Source organism: Sorex fumeus, unplaced genomic scaffold, assembly GCF_029834395.1.
Source record: "Sorex fumeus unplaced genomic scaffold, SorFum_2.1 ptg000227l, whole genome shotgun sequence".
NCBI classification, from domain to species: Eukaryota; Metazoa; Chordata; class Mammalia; order Eulipotyphla; family Soricidae; genus Sorex; species Sorex fumeus.
The window spans coordinates 1-17367 of record NW_026606284.1 but is presented as its reverse complement, the minus strand read 5'-3'; the positions used below and the strand labels follow the sequence as shown (position 1 = coordinate 17367).

The following is a 17367-nucleotide window of genomic DNA, read 5'->3' as shown; positions in this document are numbered from 1 at the left end:
CGTAGAAAGCAAATCACTTCACAATGCTTTTTCAGCATGTCTGATTTGGGGGTGGGGGTAAACTCTAAATAATAGTGGTGAATCTTTTATTGAAACAATGAATCTAATCAAAGCAGATAGAGTGTTAACTAGAATGCATCTGCCTCACAGGGACGGGGAGGGGTGGGGGGTGGGGTTTTATTGGGGTTCTCATGGTAAAAATAAGTATTGGTAAAGGGAAATGTGTTTGATATTTGCATGACTGAGACATAAACCTGAAAGCTTTGTAACCTTTCCCACAGTGATTCAATAAATAAATAAAAAAAAAAATGATGGAATTTCCAAAATCCCAAGGTGCCACATTAGGCAAAGGATGATTTTGAAATCATTCACATTTGTGTTTAGAAATGAGGGAACAAAAGAGAGGGGGGGAAACTATTCAATAACTGAGACAGCAGAAAATTTAGCCACGCAATTCCTGGACAAAGTGGCTGGTGCTGAGATGAAAGAAATGAAAATTCCTTACAAGCCAAAATGATAGGACAGTGGGTAGCCACTTGCCTTGCACACAGCTGACCCAGATTCAATCTCCAGCTCCCCATACGGTCTGAGCATCGCCAGGAGTGATCCCTGAGCATAGAGCTAAGAGTAAGCCCTGAGCACAGCTGAGTGTGGCCTCCACACAAAACGAACAACCAAACAAACAAGAAATGGAAATTCCAGGAAACCCAGAACAAGTTCTTCTAGAGTAGAACCACGCAATCACCATTTCTACTATAATACTCTGATCTCACCTATTGTGGTCAGGGATGCAGGGCTAGGACCCCTGCACTTTTGTGGGCCCCTTGGCCAGCAATGCTCTGAGGGCCCTCTTGATGTCCTTGTTCCTGAGGCTGTAGATGAAGGGGTTCAGCATGGGGGTGACCACAGCGTACATCACGGAGGCGATCGAACTTGACTGTGAGTTGTGGGTTGCGGCAGAGCTAAGATATATTCCTAGGACAGTACAAAAAAATAAGGAGACCACAGAGAGGTGGGAGGCGCAGGTAGAAAAGGCTTTATACTTGCCCTGAGCTGAGGAGATCCTGAGGATGGAGGAGACGATCTTTGAGTAGGAGTAAAGGATGCCCACCAGGGAGCCGCCGGCCACCACCACGGCCGCAGAATACATCACCACATTATTGATCAAGGTGTCCGAGCAAGCAAGTTGGACTATGGGTTTCAGTTCGCAAAAAAAGTTTGGGATTTCCAAATCTGTGCAAAAGGACATCCGTAAGGTCATCAAACAGTGCAGCAAGGAATTTAAGGCACTGGTGACCCAGGAGCCCAGAACCAGCTGTCTACAGAGTTGGGGGTTCATGATGACGGTGTAGTGCAGGGGATGGCAGATGGCCACGAAGCGGTCATAGGCCATGACGGTCAGGAGAAAGATGTCCAACACTCCAAAGAGTATGACAAAGTACATCTGGGTGAGGCAGGCTTTGTAAGTGATGGCTTTGCTGTGCATCTGGATGTTGGCCAGCATCTTGGGGATGGTGGTCGAGGTGAAATCAATGTCCACGAAGGACAGGTTGGAGAGGAAGAAATACATGGGCGTGTGAAGGTGGGGGTCGGAAATGACGGCCAGGATGATGAGCAGGTTCCCAAAGATGGTGATCAGGTACATGGACAGGAAAAGCACGAAGATTATGGGCTGTAATTCTGGTTCCGATGGAAAACCGTGAAGGAGAAAGTCTGGTGCTTGTGAAGCATTTTCGAGCTTCATCTTGTGGCTGGGGCTTCTAAGGAAGAGGGAAATGGCACCATGAAGCCTCCCACAAATCTTCAGGACCCACGGATGTAAATTTTGGTTCTTATTTGTCCCGTGAAGACATCAGCATTAATGTTTTCTAGATGGACCCTTATTTCTGATGAAATTTTAAAAATACAGACCTTACGAATATGGAAATGTACAATTTCAGTTGAGTTGTAAAATGTTGCACCATAAAATGAAATCAGGTTTTAAAAAAATGTTTACCCCATTGTAGAACGAGGAAATGGGTCCTTTCCTTCAGACATCTTCCAAAAATTCAGAGGGATTGCTTAAAATCCTAGTGTAAGAGTAAGCTTTTATAAGAATAGCTAGACAATTCCATATGCAATGTGACATAGAGTAAAACTAAGAATTAAATGAAGCAAGAAACTCAAATTAAATTAAATTAAATTTGGGGGACTTTTGTTGTTCGTTTTGTTTTCTTATTTTGGACCACACCCAGCAATTCTCAGGGGTGGCTCTGCACTCAGCAATCACTCCTGGTGGTGCTTGGGGGACGATATAGGATGCTGGGGACCGAATCCAAGTTGGCTGTGTGAAAGGCAAGCACCTTATCTGCTGGACTATTGCTCTGGCCCCTGGGGGCTTTATTATATTCCATTGTTTTGTGGGGGCACATCCATCTCAGGGTTCATTCCCAGTGGTGCTCTGGGACTGATGCAGGGTCAGGGATAAGCCCCCACCCATGTTCTTGGCATGTAAAGGATGTGCTAACCCTGTGAGCTCTCCTGGTGTTATCTTTTTAAATTATTTATCCCTAATCCCCCCTCCAAATCTCAAATGAGAAGCAATCACCTGTAGAAAGTATCCAAAATGTGATTTGTATTTTTTAAAAGGTCAGTGATCTAAATACCTATAATAGGCAAGTCCAAACGGTGAATACAAGCATGAAGGTTGACAAGTTCTTTTATTTATTTATTTACTTATTTATTTATTTTGCTTATTGGGTCACATCCGGCGATGCTCAGGGGTTACTCCTGGTTCTGCACTCAGAATTACTCCTGGCAGTGCTCGGTGCACCATATGGGATACTGGGAATCAAACCTGGGTCGGTCGCGTGCAAGTCAAACGCCCTACCCTCTGTGCTATCGTTCCAGCCCCAATAAATTCTTTTAAGAGAATTCAAACAGTGTCTTTCACACCCACATTCACCTGGGACCGATTTCAAGAGCTGTCAATCTGATGGGGCTAGAATTTTTGTTGTTGTTTTGTTTGGGGGGACATAGCTGACAGTGCTTAGGACTGACTCCTTGCTCTGCATTCAGGGATCATTCCTGGCAGTGCTCAGGAGACGCTGGGGATAGAACCTGGGTTCGCTGGGTGTAAGATGAGCACCTTCCCCACTGTCCTATCGCTCTGGCCCTGGAGTTGGAATTTTGTTACTGGCAGCAAAAGGGAAACTCCCTGGTAGAAACATTGAAAATACCTGGAGACAAAGAGCACTAGAGTCTATAAATCTCCAAACACTTTATCTCTGCTGAATTTCTGGGTTAGCTTTTCCTCCTGTCCAACAAAGGATATTCAGAGCAACCGACCTTCCTCTGTAAGGACACCCAGAAATATCTCTGGGCATTGCTCAAAGTTCCTTGTTTGGCAAAATCACCCCTTTTCCCCCAACTGAGAAGCACACTTTTAACTCAGCCATTTTAACACAGTTCCAGCTTTACTATCATGCTAACAACTTAATGATAGAGAAAAAGGAAACCTCATTCCAAGTCATTAAAATTATGACGTCATTGAGCTAAATGTATTCATTCATAAATCAAGTAGCCAATACAGCAATTTCCTACCTCTGGGCTAAGTAGGATTCAGCTGACTGGGTTCCATGTTCTTAACTCTCTCTCTCTCTCTCTCTCTCTCTCTCTCTCTCTCTCTCTCTTTCTCTCTCCCTCCCTCCCTCCCTCCCTCTCCCCAGTTCAGGTGTTGAGCTCACCTGGTGGATGGGAACTCTGAGCGGAAGGTCTCCAAGTGAAAGCCTGAATTCATCATCCAATAGTTGATAATGGAGTTGGAGGGTCTGGCTCCAGCCAAGAGAGCAGGAAGGAGTGAAACATCAACGTCCCAGCCAGAGTGAGGAATGCACACCAACAAATAAAACTGCCCTCCCCACCCTTGTGCACAGGTGTGGGACAAAGGAGATGAGGAGATATTTAAAGGTCCCTCTACCTGCTCATTAGGTACGTCTGTGTCTTGCTCCTCCTGCCTCTAAGCTCGGGATCCCCCATGGAAATCTGTTCTGGACATGCAGGAAGTATTTCTTAATGATTCTCTTTTCCCAAGACATTGGGACTCAAGTGAATCCATCTTTTTTTTTTTTTTTGGCATCTCTTCTTCCTTCCAGAGTTCTAAAACCACCATTAGGAATTATATTTTTTTATTTTATAAGGTGGACTGGAGCAATAGCGTAGCAGTAGGGCGTTTGCCTTGCACTCAGCCAGCCCGGCAAGCCAGGTTTGATTCCTTTGACCCTCTCGAAGAGCCTGGCAAGCTACCGAGAGTATCTCGCCCGTATGGCAAAGCCTGGCAAGCTACCCATGACGTATTCAATATGCCAAACACAGTAACAACAAGTCTCACAATGGAGACGTTACTGGGCCCGCCCGAGCAAATCGATTAACAACGGGAGAGCAGTGAGATTTTATAAAGTAGTTCACAATATTTGATTACATTTAATGTTCAAACACCAATCCCACCAGCATTACACCTTCCCACCAACAAATTTGGGATAGTTCCATTCCAAGCCCCAAGCCCTGTCCCAAAGCACAACCAAAATAACATATTTTGTATTGTCTCTTATGAAAAACAGCTGAAAATGCTCCAAAAAAAAAGTATCCATATAGGAAACAGTGTGAAGATTGTGAAGTTGGTGAAGGAAACAAGTGTGAAGATTGTTCTATTTTGGCAGGGGCTTTTAAGACATTCTTTTTTTTTTTCCTTTTGGGTCACACCCTGTGATGCTCAGGGGTTACTCCTGGCTCATTCACTCAGGAATTACTCCTGGCGGTGCTCGGGAGACCATATGGGATGCTGGGAATCGAACCTGTGTCGGCTATGTTGGCTGCGTGCAAGGCAAACACCCTACCCTGTGCTATTGCTCCAGCCCCAAGACATTCTTTAGAATATCACTGACATGTTGTTAAAGGTTGAGTGATATGAGCTTTCATATATATATGAAAATATGTATATATGTGCATATATACATTTCCCTGTATGATGTGTTGCCTACTATTTGAACCCCATCAAATGTATGTGGTACTTATGGAGAAAGGGTAGGGAGTATCTTATGGTGTTTTGTGCTGCCGCAAATGCTGACACACATTCCAGGAATATGTTCACTCGTACGTGAGGCTCAGCCCGAGTGTGTGGGGAGCGGCTTTGAGCGTGGAGGTATTTGGGTTCTGGAGGTATTCAGCTGTTCAGGGCAGGGTCCCAGGGGTGCAGAGAGGGCTCTCACCTGCCCCCCTCTGGGATGCCCCGAGTGAAACAGCCAGGCGTGGAGTCCGGTGGCATGGCTTTGGAGGCTGTCATGTGGCTCCCTTCCAGGAGAAAAAGCCATGTGATCTGGATGGTGGCCGATGACAAGATTATCTGGCACCAGCAGGAGGTGACTTATGGGCGTGACCCCTGGGTCGGCGGAGACTGAGGAAATAGGCAGTGGCTCTCTGCTCCAGTCCTGTTGAGACCAGAGTCCAAGGTCACAAAGTTCCGTATTTCCTGGATTTTGTCAGACTTCCCTCATGCATGAAGCTCAGCCCAAGCATGGGGGGAACAACCATTAGGAATTCTATACTTTCATCATGAGTTAAAACATATCATTTATTTCCTCATGCAATCTGTTTATTATTTATGAAAATATATATTCTGATTTAGGTTGTTTTCCATGAAATAAACTAATTTTGGATTCATGGACTATGGATTATATTTTTATAAGCATCCACTTCTGGGCTGGAGAGATCATACAGGGGAGTTGTTCTGCTGATATTGTAGGGCCGTAGTTTTAAAATACGTCTGCTGACAAAGTCAATTCTAATGACAAAACACATTTGTAAAGTATCTAACACTTTAGAAGGAGGACAGGATTAGACAGGGTAAGACAAAAGAAATAAGGCCAGACCACACCATAAAAGAGCATACTTTATTGGAGAGCATTGATTCAAAAAGAAGTTCAAGAAGCTGCTGAGAAAAAAAGTAATTACATATGCTCTGGGTAAAGAATAGCTTTGAAAAATTCATCAGGTGATTAAAAAAATCTTAGGGAAAAAACGGGGCCAGAGTGATGGTACAGTTGCTAGGGAGTTTACTTTGGTTCGATCCAAGCATCCCATATGGACTCCTAAACACTGCCAGGAGTTACCCCTGAGCATTGCTGCACATGACCCCAGAACAACAACAAAATCGATGGGGGGGGGGGGGGGATGCTCAAAGTCTGACCCCAAACTGCTTCCCAATGACATATTCTACGTGAGAATGGTGATGCATTTTGACAGTAAAAAATGCAACCCACTGGGCTGGAGTGATAGCACTGTTTGCCCTGCACGCAGTTGACCTGGGTTTGATTCCCAGCATCCCATATGGTCCCCTAAGCACCGCCAGGGATAATTCCTGAGTACAGAGCCAGGAGTAACCCCTGTGCATCGCCAGGTGTGACCCAAGAAGCAAAAAAAAAAAATGCAACTCACTTTTTTTTTTTTAATTACTGAAGCACCATGAGGTACAGTTGTAGATTTACAAATCTTTGTTCTTGGGTTTCAGTCATACAATGATCAAATACCCATCCCTCCACCAGTGCCCATTTCCCCCCACCCCCCCTCCCACCCTGCCTCTGTGGCAGGACATTCCCCTTTGTTCTCTCTCTCCTTTTGGGTGTTGTGGTCTGCAAAAGAGGCATTGAGTGGCAATCATGTTCAGTCCATAGTCTACTTTCAACATGCATTTCCCCTCCTGGGAGGATCCCCCAAACACCCTTTATTTGGTGCTCCCTTCTCTATCTGAACTGCCCTTTCCCCTAGAATTCCCGGCTGGCCTCTAAGCTATGGAGTAATCCTCCTGGTGTTGATCTCAGCTATTCTTAAGTATTGATCTCATATTTTGTTGCTTTATATCCCCCAGATGAATGCAATCTTTCTATGTCTATCCCTCTCTTCCTGACTCATTTCGCTTAACATGATACTTTCCATGTAGTACCACTTGTATGTAAATTTCATGACTTCATCTTTTCTGACAGCTACATAGTACTCCATTGTGTAAATGTACCAGAGTTTCTTTAACCAGTCATCTGTTCTTGGGCACTCAGGTTTTTTCCAGATTCTGGCTATTGTAAAGAATGCTGCAATGAACAAACAATTGCAGATGTCACTTCGACTACACATTTTTGCCTCTCTGGGGTATATTCCCAGGAGTGGTATCGCTGGATCAAATGGGAGCTCAATTTCTAATATTTTGAGAAACGTCCATACTGTTTTCCGAAAGGGCTGAACTAGTCGGCATTCCCACCAACAGTGAAGGAGTGTCCCTTTCTCGCCACATCCGCGCCAGCATCAGATGGGACTATCTTAAACTAAGAAGCTTCTGCACCTCCAAAGAAACAGTGACCAAAATACAAAGACAGTCTACAGAATGGGAAAGGATATTCACCGAATACACATCTGACAAGGGGTTGATATCAAGGATATACAAAGTACTGGTTGAACTCCACAGGAAGAAAACATCCAACCCCATCCAAAAATGGGGCAATGAAATGAACAGAAACTTTCTCAAAGAAGAAATCCGAATGGCAAAAAAGCACATGAGAAAATGCTCTACATCACTAATCATCAGGGAGATGCAGATCAAAACCACAATGAGATACCATCTCACACCTCAGAGACTGGCCCACATTCAAAAGCAACTCACTTTTAAGAAACATTTATTATTTGGGGAGGCATTTATGATGCAGACAGTGAAGTAAATCTTCAGAAGCTTAAGTTGTAGCAGGAAGGATGGAAAGAACCATGTGCTTAATCCCTTTGTCAGCCAATAAATCTTGGGCACGGTTGGCAGTGGCTGGAAGAAGAAAATCCCCTTCCCTTGATCATAAAAATATTTTATTTGGAATGGGGAGAGAGACTCAAATGTTTGAAGCTCAGGCTTTGCATGAAAGGGTCATGGGCTTCATCACCTGGTCACCCAATTACTGTTAAGTATAGACCAAGAACAAGTCAAAATATTGGAACATAGAGCATTTCATTAGCAAATATTCTATCAATGACTGGGTCTTGGTACCTCCCACACAGTCTTTCCATTGTCTATAGAAGCTAAAATGGGGGGGGGGGGGGTAGGGGCATGTGGATATGTCATGATTCGTCGTCACAGAAAATGTGAACAGTGACATTTATCTGCGTCACTTTTAGTCACATTTAGTCACAGTTGATCAATTTTTTGTTGCTTGCCAGGAAACAGCGACAGTATAAATCTCAGACTGTATTTGCGCTGACTTGATGGGTGATCGCTGAACCGTTTCTGATGATTTCCCGACTTCCTCCTGATTGGGAGAAAGAAGAGGGAGAAAGGTTGAAAAGAAATGAACCCCTTACTGGGGACATTGGTGGCAGAAAATGTGCGCTGTTGGAGGGATGGGTGCTGGAACATTGTATGACTGAAAATCATGAACAACTTTGTAACTATGTAGCTCATGATGATTCAATTAAAAAATAAAAATCAATAAAAATACTGAACAAAGGGAAAAAAGAATAAATAAATTCCTTGGATTAGGTATAACATAAGGGCTTTGGGGATACTGGATCTTCTCATGACAGTATGGAGCAAGTACTACAACAAACCGATGAATATTAATTCTATTGTAAACATATCACAACAAACAACAATAATTTTTAGAATAAAATAAATTAAAATTTTTGAAAGAAATTTTAAAGGGGTTAGAGAAAAAATATATTAAGGGAGTTGGAAATTTTTCTGTAGGAACTGATTTTTAATTGCTTTTTTTGGAGTTTTTTAGATACCTTTTTTTTTCTTTTTGGGTCACACGCACCAATGCACAGGGGTTACTCTTGGCTCTGCACTCAGGAATTACTCCTGGAGGTGCTTAGGGGACCATATGAGATGCCGAGGATTGAATCCCGGTCAGCTGCTTACAAGTCAAATGCCCTACCTACTGTACTATCACTCTGGCCCTTTGGTTTGTTTTTTGATAGATTTTTTTTAATCACTGTGAGATAGACCCTTACAAAGCTGCGCATTCTATAATAAATAATAAGAATCTTCCTCCAAAAAGTGGAAGGTTGAGAGATAGTACAGCAGGTAGGGTGTTTTATTTGCACGTGACTGACCCGGGTTCAACTCCCTGACATTCCATGTGGTCCCCCAGTACCACCACAAATAAGTCCTGAGCACTGTCAGGTGTCACCCAACAACCAAAATTTTTTTCAAAAAGACTTAAAAAAAGAAATAGGAGCCAGAGCAATTGTACAGTAGGTAGGGTGTTTGCCTTGCATGCGGCTTGCAAGGACTTACCCAGTGTACTATCACTCAAACCTTAAAATTTTTTTCAATCTTTTTTATGTAGACCAGGGAAGTAGGAAGTCTCTGAGAGCACTGGAAGTGGGTTCCAATAAGTATTTACACAGCAAGCAGATCGCATCTTACCATCTTGGTGTGAGTAGTAGACCTCGAGATGTCGGTACTTTCCATCTTCGACCCTTTCCTCACGCCACTCAACCATTTCTTATATTCCATGCGCACCTGAGAAACAAGACATTTGTGTGACACGCAGGGATTGGTTGAGGAGAGAGGAGTCTAAAACAGGAGGCTCCCAATCACTGGACCCGCACCTTTCTTTACTGTGCTTCATCTGGTTTTCACTATCACCTTGGTTGTGCTTGCAATGGTGCGTTGTATTTACATTCTGCTGCCTCTGTGGCAGAAAAGGCATTGATTGACCCGTGTCAGGTGACATAAAGAGTCTCTAGAAGGTGAACGTGTTGATGATGCAGACACAGGTAATGTCATGCTGCTGATGAAGGAGATGGTGAACATGAAAATGAGGAAGTTATGGGGAGAGGATGCTGACGGTGATATGAATGATGGTAGCGATCCTTGAAATGATTATAGTCCTGACGGTAATGATGAGAATAATGGCTTTGTGCTCAGAGGTCCTCCTGGTGGTGCTCGGGGGACCATGTGTGATGTCTGGGGAATCAGAGTCGGCATCATGCAAAGCAAGTATCTCCATCCCTGTGCTATCTCTCCGGTACGGTTTTCAAATTCCTTCTCTGATCCCTATCCTGGTATTTTGGGATGGCCTTGATTGTGGGAAGACGGCTTAGATGCTGTTGGAATCAGGAGCAGTCCCCCCTTGTACCACTGGATGTGGCCCAATCTACCTTCTCTGACAAAAGAATCTGAAAATCAGCCCATTAGCCTTCTGGACTCAACTGATAAGATACAAAGGAAGTAGCCTCACCTGGCGATTAAGGAGGCAATGTACCAGGAAGAGCATGACTCCTTGCAGGACATTGATGATTGTGAAGGTGTAGGCGAAAACCAGCCCCATTGTCTTTCCCACTGCTTCAACCATAAAAAAACCAAGACCCCAAGAACAGCCCAAGATGAACAGTTGAGCAATAGCTTTCAATGTTATGACCCTGAAAAGGAAAAGAAGTCATCGTGATTATCAGCCTGGAGTTTCACAGGGCAGACTCCATGTGGGGTACACTCTGTGAAACACTTTTCAGGTCCCCCATGGAACTTTCTGACAACCTCAAAGAGTTATACAGTGTTACAGGTAAAGGAGGAGGCAGGAAACCTTCAATCATTGTTTCTGAGAATAATGGGGTTTTGGGGGGTAATTATTTGGCAAGATTCATAGTTTCTTGCCTGAGCTTATTGAAAGATGTGTGAAAAATGTCTTCTGAGAAATTTGCATAGAAACTCGTGGATGATGATGATAATGATGATATAATGATAATCTATGACTTTGGAACCTGGCAATGCTTTGTGTGAGTTTCCTCACACAAAGGTGTGTCTGGGAGAGAGGAAAAGGGTTTGGGAAGGCAACTGACTGGGAGACTTGGTGAATGTGTCCGTGTGTGAGTGTGTGTGCGCACACGTGTGCACATGCATGCATGTGAAGGTGTGTGTGAGCTTACATTCATCTACATAACTGAAGAGAGACAGAGAAACACCAAGGTGATCTTGCACCCAAGTGACCTTGCACCCATCAGGATTGTAGAAAATGAGTCTAAGAGATGTTAGGTAGGTCTGATACATAGATCATAGCCAGGATTGTGAAGTGGGACAGAAATTCCAGAGGAGTCACCAGTAAAAAATTCTTACCTATTCTTTATGAGAACTCTGTGTTCTCCTACCAATGACATATTAATAGTTCATTTTAATTGATAACTAGTAATCCTGGCAGCTGACGACCCAGCTACAGCTATGCTGAGACCACTCTCCACATGCTCGGATGAGCCTCACGCATGAAGGAACTGGCAGAGGAACCCAGAGGAACCCAGGTGTGTGGGATCTGGGGTTGAGATCTCCAAGCCTGCTCGGTTCGGGACTGGGCGTCCTCCACCCAGATCCCCAGTCTTCCAGAAGCTAGACAGTTACACCCACCACCTGCCATGTAACCCCATCAATGGCCAGTATGCAGAGACTACAAAACCAAGCTCCCGGGATCACGCGGCCACATTTACGGACACATGACCTCTTATTCTGTAGTTCTCACTCTCAGAGAACCCGGCAGGCTACTGAGAATATCCTGCCCGCATATATGCCTGTGTGGAAGCACTTGTAAAGGTGATTAGAGGCTGTCCCAAAAGCCTCCAATCCCTCTCGGAGAGCCTGGCAAGCTACCAAGAGTATCCCGCCCGCATCCCGCCCGCATGGCAGAGCCTGGCAAGCTACCTGTGGTATACTTGATATGCCAAAAACAGTAACAATAATGGTCCTCATTCCCCTGACCCTGAAAGAGCCCCTAATATGCCATTGGGTTACACTAGCACGTGACAGGGATAAATGGAGATGTTACTGGCGCCCGCTCGAGCAAATCGATGAACAACTGGGTGATAGTGATAGTGAATTCCATCAAGGTAATAATGGGCAATAAAATTAAATAACATTGGTTTATTTCTATCATCTATCAAGCTCCTAGTTCATATCAACAGTTGTTTTCATCATTTTTAACACATAATTGTACTTTTTTCCCTCTTTTTAAGGAACAGTGTTAAGTAATTCAATGTACAATTTTGATCTCACAGTATTACAGTCCACAATATAGCATAAAGATAACCCAGGTCGTGTGTGTACATACGCAATAATTTTTTCAATTCCATTTCCTCCCCCCTCCATTATTTCTAACTTACAAAGACTTTACCCACCTTTAACACTATACAAAGCCCATTCTGAATATTCACTATGACTATCACTATCACCCTGTTGTTCATCGATTTGCTTGAGCAGACGCCAGTAACGTCTGAATTCGTCCCTGTCATGTGCTAGTGTAGCCCGATGACATACTGGGGGTTCTTGCAATTCCCCCTCCTTGCACATGGTCAATCCAGGTTCCATCTCCAGCATCCCATAGCGTCCCCTGAGCACCACCAGGAATAATGCCTGAGTGAAAAGTCAGGAGTAACCCCTGAGCATCACTGGGTATGTCCCCCACCCAAGAAAAAGCTACTGAACCCTATTACCTAAACGCTGACACAATTTTTAAAGAGAATAATGAATCATTCTAATTAAAAAGAAAGAAAAGAAAAAAGAATTAAAAATAAATCAAGGGATTGGAATGATAGTATAGCGGATAGGTCGTTTGCCTTATACGTGGCTGACCCAGGTTCAATCCCCAACATTCCATATGGTTCTCCGAGCACCATCTGAAGTAATTCCTGAGTGCAGAGTCAGGAGTAACCCCTGAGCATCACCAGATGTGACCCAAAAAGCCAAAAATAAATAAGTAAGTAAAATCAAGAGTTTTCAGGGACACAAGATGATTAGTTTATAATGAACCTTGTGACAAATGGAGAAGTGAATTGTTAAATGAAAATGATATTTTGCATCATTGAGATATATTTGAATGGGGAGGGAAGTTCACTCTCCTGGTGGGGTTGTTGTTGGAACATTGAAAACCCCATAACAACTGTGTTATGAACAACTTTGTAAACCATGGTGTTTAAATAAAAAAATGTTTTAATTAAAAAAAGATATAGTTGAGTATGCAAATTCTCGAATACTCTTTGAGTATTTACAAATATGCACATACTTGTTATCTGGTACCAGAATATTTTATATCATATTTTATAAAAGTATTTCTCACATTGTGTGGAGTAGACTTAAAAAGAATCTCTGGAGCTGGAGAGATAGCACAGTGGGTAGGGCGTTTGCCTTGCACGCAGCTGACCTGGGTTCGATCCCCAGCATCCCATATGGTCCCCTAAACACCGCCAGGAGTAACTACTGAGTGCAGAGCCAAAAGTAACCCCTGTGCATCAACAGGTGTGACCCAAAAAGGAAAAAAAAGAATCTCTGTGACAAGGCAGCCAGAGAGAGAGAGCAGAGCAGGGAAGGTATGTGCCTTGCATACAGAAGACCCAAGTTTAATCCCTCGCACCCCAGAAGGTCGCTGGAGCCCTCCAGGAATGATCCCTGAGCACAGAGCCTGGAGTTAGCTCTGAGCACAGTTGGACATGGATCCCCAAAAATAGAAACTGTGGTCACCAGTGATTCTAGCTCCTTCTTACCTGGTGTCTTGAATAGTGGAAACTTCTTTATTGAGGGAGGAAATTTTGCTTCTCAAAATCCACAGAACTTGAAAGTAGAAGAGCAAGTTTATCTATGGAGAGAGCAAGAAGATTGACTTGGAATTTTCTTTTGAAGCCTGTCATAGAATCCAACTTGAGCTGAGCCTTAACGTCTTTTCCAAAGGATACCAGTTTCCTAAAGCCAGTGTAGCCAGATGTTTCGTGTTTTTAGGTAGCCTGGTTACGCCACATTGTGGCATTTGACACTTGAATAGGGCTACTATATAATCATTAAAATATCGTCATTCATACCAAAGCATATTGCAAGTGTGTTTCCACATCTATAAAGAAATACAGGCAACAGTTACCTTCCGATAACTTCTAATGCCTATACTAAGAAAATGAATGTGATCAGGAAACTCCTGATAAACACACATACACATTCACAGAACTCTATCATGCATGCAGATACTCAATAAATATCTGTTTAAAATATATATATATATATAGGATTTTAAAAAGTATGTCCAAAGGAGACAGTTTATCAAAGTAAACAAGAAAGTACAGGAAAAGTAAGGATATAAATAGAAAGACGGTATCTCTAGTAGAAGTTGATGACATTAGATTATATTTCTTATCTTGATCTTATTTTCACTTTGTTCTTTTTTTTTTTTTAGTGTTGGGGCCACACCCCACAGTGGGTTATGTCTAGCTTTGCACTTCGAAATCACTCCTGGTGGCCTCCGGGATATGGGATGCTAGGGATCAAATCTGGGGGCTGCGTGCTTGGCAAGCTCCCTACCCACTGTACTATCTCTCCAATTCCTCATTTCCACCTTGACAGATAAGAAACTGACCATCCCAGGAGGGTGGAACACACAATAATAACCATCACTGTTGACTTACCACAATAATCACTGCCACTGGCCCCATAAAACTCCAGATGAAGCCTTTCTCAAACTTGAGCCAGCAGCTGTTGAGAGAAAGAATAAACCTTAGTTTCCTGTTCTAAGGATTTGAATCCAAGCACCTGAAGCAAGATTTGAAGAGCCAGGAGCTGCCTGGTTCAAATATAAAGTTTTTTTTTTCTTCCCTCATTTTTTTTATTTTTTAATTTTTATTAGTGAGACACTATGAGGTACAGTTGTATACTTACAAATTTTTGTGCTTGGGTTTCAATTATACAATGATCAAATACCCATCCCTCCACCAGTGCCCATTGCCCACCACCACGGATCCCAGCATCCCTCCCACCACCCATCCCCCCATCCCACCCTGCCTCCACATTTTTTTAATTAAACCACTGTGACTTACAAAGTTATTCATCGTTGAGATTTAGACATACAATATTGCAGCACAGATCCTACCACTGGTGGCAACTTTCTCCCACCAATGTTCCCATATTTGCTGCCCGCCCCGCCCCCGCCCCTCCCCACCCAGCTTGTCCTCTTTTTTTTTTTATTGAATCACCGTGAGCTCCAGTTACAAAACTTTCATGTTTGAATTTCAGTCATACAATGTTCGAACACCCCTCCCTCCACCAGTGCACATTCTCCACCACCAAAGTCCCCGGTATATCCAATCCCTTTCCAACCCTCCCCCTGCCTCTCTGGCAGACAATTTTCCCCATACTCTCTCTCTACTTTTGGGCATTATGGCTTGCAATATAGATACTGAGAGGCTATCACGTTTGATCCTTTATCTACTTTCAGCACACACCTCCCATCCCGAACGATTCCTCCAACCGTTATTGACTTGGTGATCCCTTCTCGATTGCAGAGGTCTTCGCCAACTCATTGATCGTCGATTTGCTCGAGCGGGGCCCAGTAACGTCTCCATTGGAGACTTTGTTGTTACTGTGTCTGGCATACCGAATACTCTCGGTAGCTTGCCGGGCTCTCCGAGAGGGGCGGAGGAATCGAACTCGGGTCGGCCAGGTTTCCAACTATGGCCAGATTGCCCTCTTAACAGGCACCTTTATAAGTTTGGTTGTTAAAATTTGGGTCTTTTGATTTTAGTGTTGTAGACTCTGTGGTTAGGATGCTTGGACCTATCACTCTTTGAGCACCACCTTTGTACCTGAGTCCCCTGTTCTGGTCCTTGTTGCTTCTCCTCTGTCTCTTCTCTGCCTCCCCTCTACTCTTTCTTTCCTTCTCCTACCTATACTCTGGGACCAATGTTGATCTTGGCATTAAAATTACATTTTAATAAAGGGTGTTGTGAGGACCCTCCCAGGGTGGGAGAAGCATGCTGAAAGTAGTCTATAGACCAAACATGATTGCCACTCAATGCCTCTCTTGCAAAACACAGTATCCAAAAGAAGAGAGGAGAACAAGGGGGAATGCCCTGCCACAGAGGCAGGGTGGGATGGAGGGATGGGGGGTGGGAGGGATGCTGGGACCCATGGTGGTGGAAGATGGGCACTGGTGGAGGGATGGGTGCTTGATCATTGTATAACTGAAACCCAAGCACAAAAATCTGTAAGTCTATAACTGTACCTCATGGTGTTTCACTAATAAAAAAATTACATTTTAAGTGTAATTTAAAACATTACATTCCTTCATCCAGTCATTCTAAATACCACATCTAAGTGTTAAATGAAGTAAGTCAGAAGTGTTCATTCATTCTTTTTCTGGCTTTCTTCACTTAACATGATGTCTTCCAGTTCCATCCATGTTGGCATGAATTGCACGGGTTCATCATTCCTAACATCTGTGTAGTATTCCATTGTGTGTATTATGTGAATTATATAATTTCATCATTCCTAACACCTGTGAAGTATTCCATTGTGTGTATTTTGTGAATTACCCAATTTCATCATTCCTAACAGCTGTGTGGTATTCTGTTGCGTATATGTCGTGAATTGTGTCATTTCATCATTCCTTACAGCTATGTAGCACTCCATTGTGTACGTATACAACATCTTCTCGATCCACTTCAAATATAAGTTATCAGATGGCGTTGGTTGTGAGTTTTTATCTTACACAAGCGTGTATGCTCAGCCTTGCAGGTGGCTGACCCCAGTCCATTCCCTGGCATGGCATCGTCCTCCAATCACTAGCAGGTGCAACCATTGAGCACAGAGCCAGGAGTAACTCCCAAGCATGACCTGGTATGGCCCTCTCCCTAAGTAATAAGCTTTAATGCTAATACTCTGAACTAAACATTTCCCAATGGAAAGTAAAGAACCCTAGTGAGGGGCTGGAGCTATAGTACAGTGGTAGGGGCGTTTGCTTTGCACACAACCAACCCAGGTTCGATCCCCGGAATCTCATATGGTACCCCCGAGCACTTCCAGGAGTAATCCCTGAGTACAGATACAGGAGTGATCCCTGAGTATCGCCGGGTGTGAGCCCCCCACCCCCCCCCCCGAAAATAAACTTAGTGATTAAAGAGTCTTGTTCCCAACATCATTTTTTGGTTCTTTGTTTTGGGATCACACCTGGTGGTGCTCAGAGGTTACTCCTGTCCCTGCACTCATGAATTATTCCTGGCAGTGCTTGGGGAAACCATATGGGGTGCTGGGAATTGAACATGGGTCAGCCGTGTGCAAGTCAAGCGCCCTACCCCATGTGCTATCACTCTGGCCCGCCAACACAAGTTTTTTTTTGTTTTGGATCATGAATTCCACATGCCCCAACAACACGTGTGTCATGCTTACTGAGTGTAGGTTCCATAATTTTTGTGTCCTACTGCTGCGGACACGCCCACGATCACAGCGGGAACACCATATCCCAAAGGGTACATGAACCTCCTCTTGAATCGGCTTGCACTGGTGTAGTTGGCCACTTTGAGGTTTCTCACTGTGAGGAAGAGATGCAGGCCTTCGAGAAACAT

At 43.8% G+C, this 17367-nt stretch overlaps 2 protein-coding genes across 2 annotated transcripts; both read right to left on the bottom strand.

Annotated features, from left to right (window-relative positions):
• Positions 1-796: 796 nt before the first annotated feature.
• LOC130017856 (olfactory receptor 7A17-like) lies at positions 797-1744 on the bottom strand. Its single transcript, XM_056108624.1, has one exon. The coding sequence runs from the start codon at positions 1742-1744 to the stop codon at positions 797-799; it is 948 nt and encodes a 315-aa protein (XP_055964599.1).
• A 6457-nt stretch (positions 1745-8201) lies between these two features.
• LOC130017853 (adhesion G protein-coupled receptor E4-like) lies at positions 8202-17277 on the bottom strand. Its single transcript, XM_056108622.1, has 6 exons — positions 17192-17277; positions 14437-14503; positions 13531-13622; positions 10251-10431; positions 9434-9529; positions 8202-8312 (listed from the first exon to the last, which is right to left on the bottom strand). The coding sequence occupies exons 1-6, from the start codon at positions 17275-17277 to the stop codon at positions 8202-8204; spliced, it is 633 nt and encodes a 210-aa protein (XP_055964597.1).
• Positions 17278-17367: the final 90 nt, after the last annotated feature.

Bases quoted from the DNA above. Each gene is read 5' to 3' on its own strand.
- LOC130017856 (XM_056108624.1), bottom strand. From the start codon at position 1,744: ATGAAGCTCGAAAATGCTTCACAAGCACCAGACTTTCTCCTTCACGGT.
- LOC130017853 (XM_056108622.1), bottom strand. From the start codon at position 17,277: ATGTACCCTTTGGGATATGGTGTTCCCGCTGTGATCGTGGGCGTGTCC. The intron at 10,432-13,530 runs GTAAGAAGGAGC...TTTCCTTTTCAG, and splicing joins TCCACTATTCAAGACACCAG to GGTCATAACATTGAAAGCTA. The intron at 8,313-9,433 runs GTAAGATGCGAT...TCTCCCAATCAG, and splicing joins CTACTACTCACACCAAGATG to GAGGAAGTCGGGAAATCATC.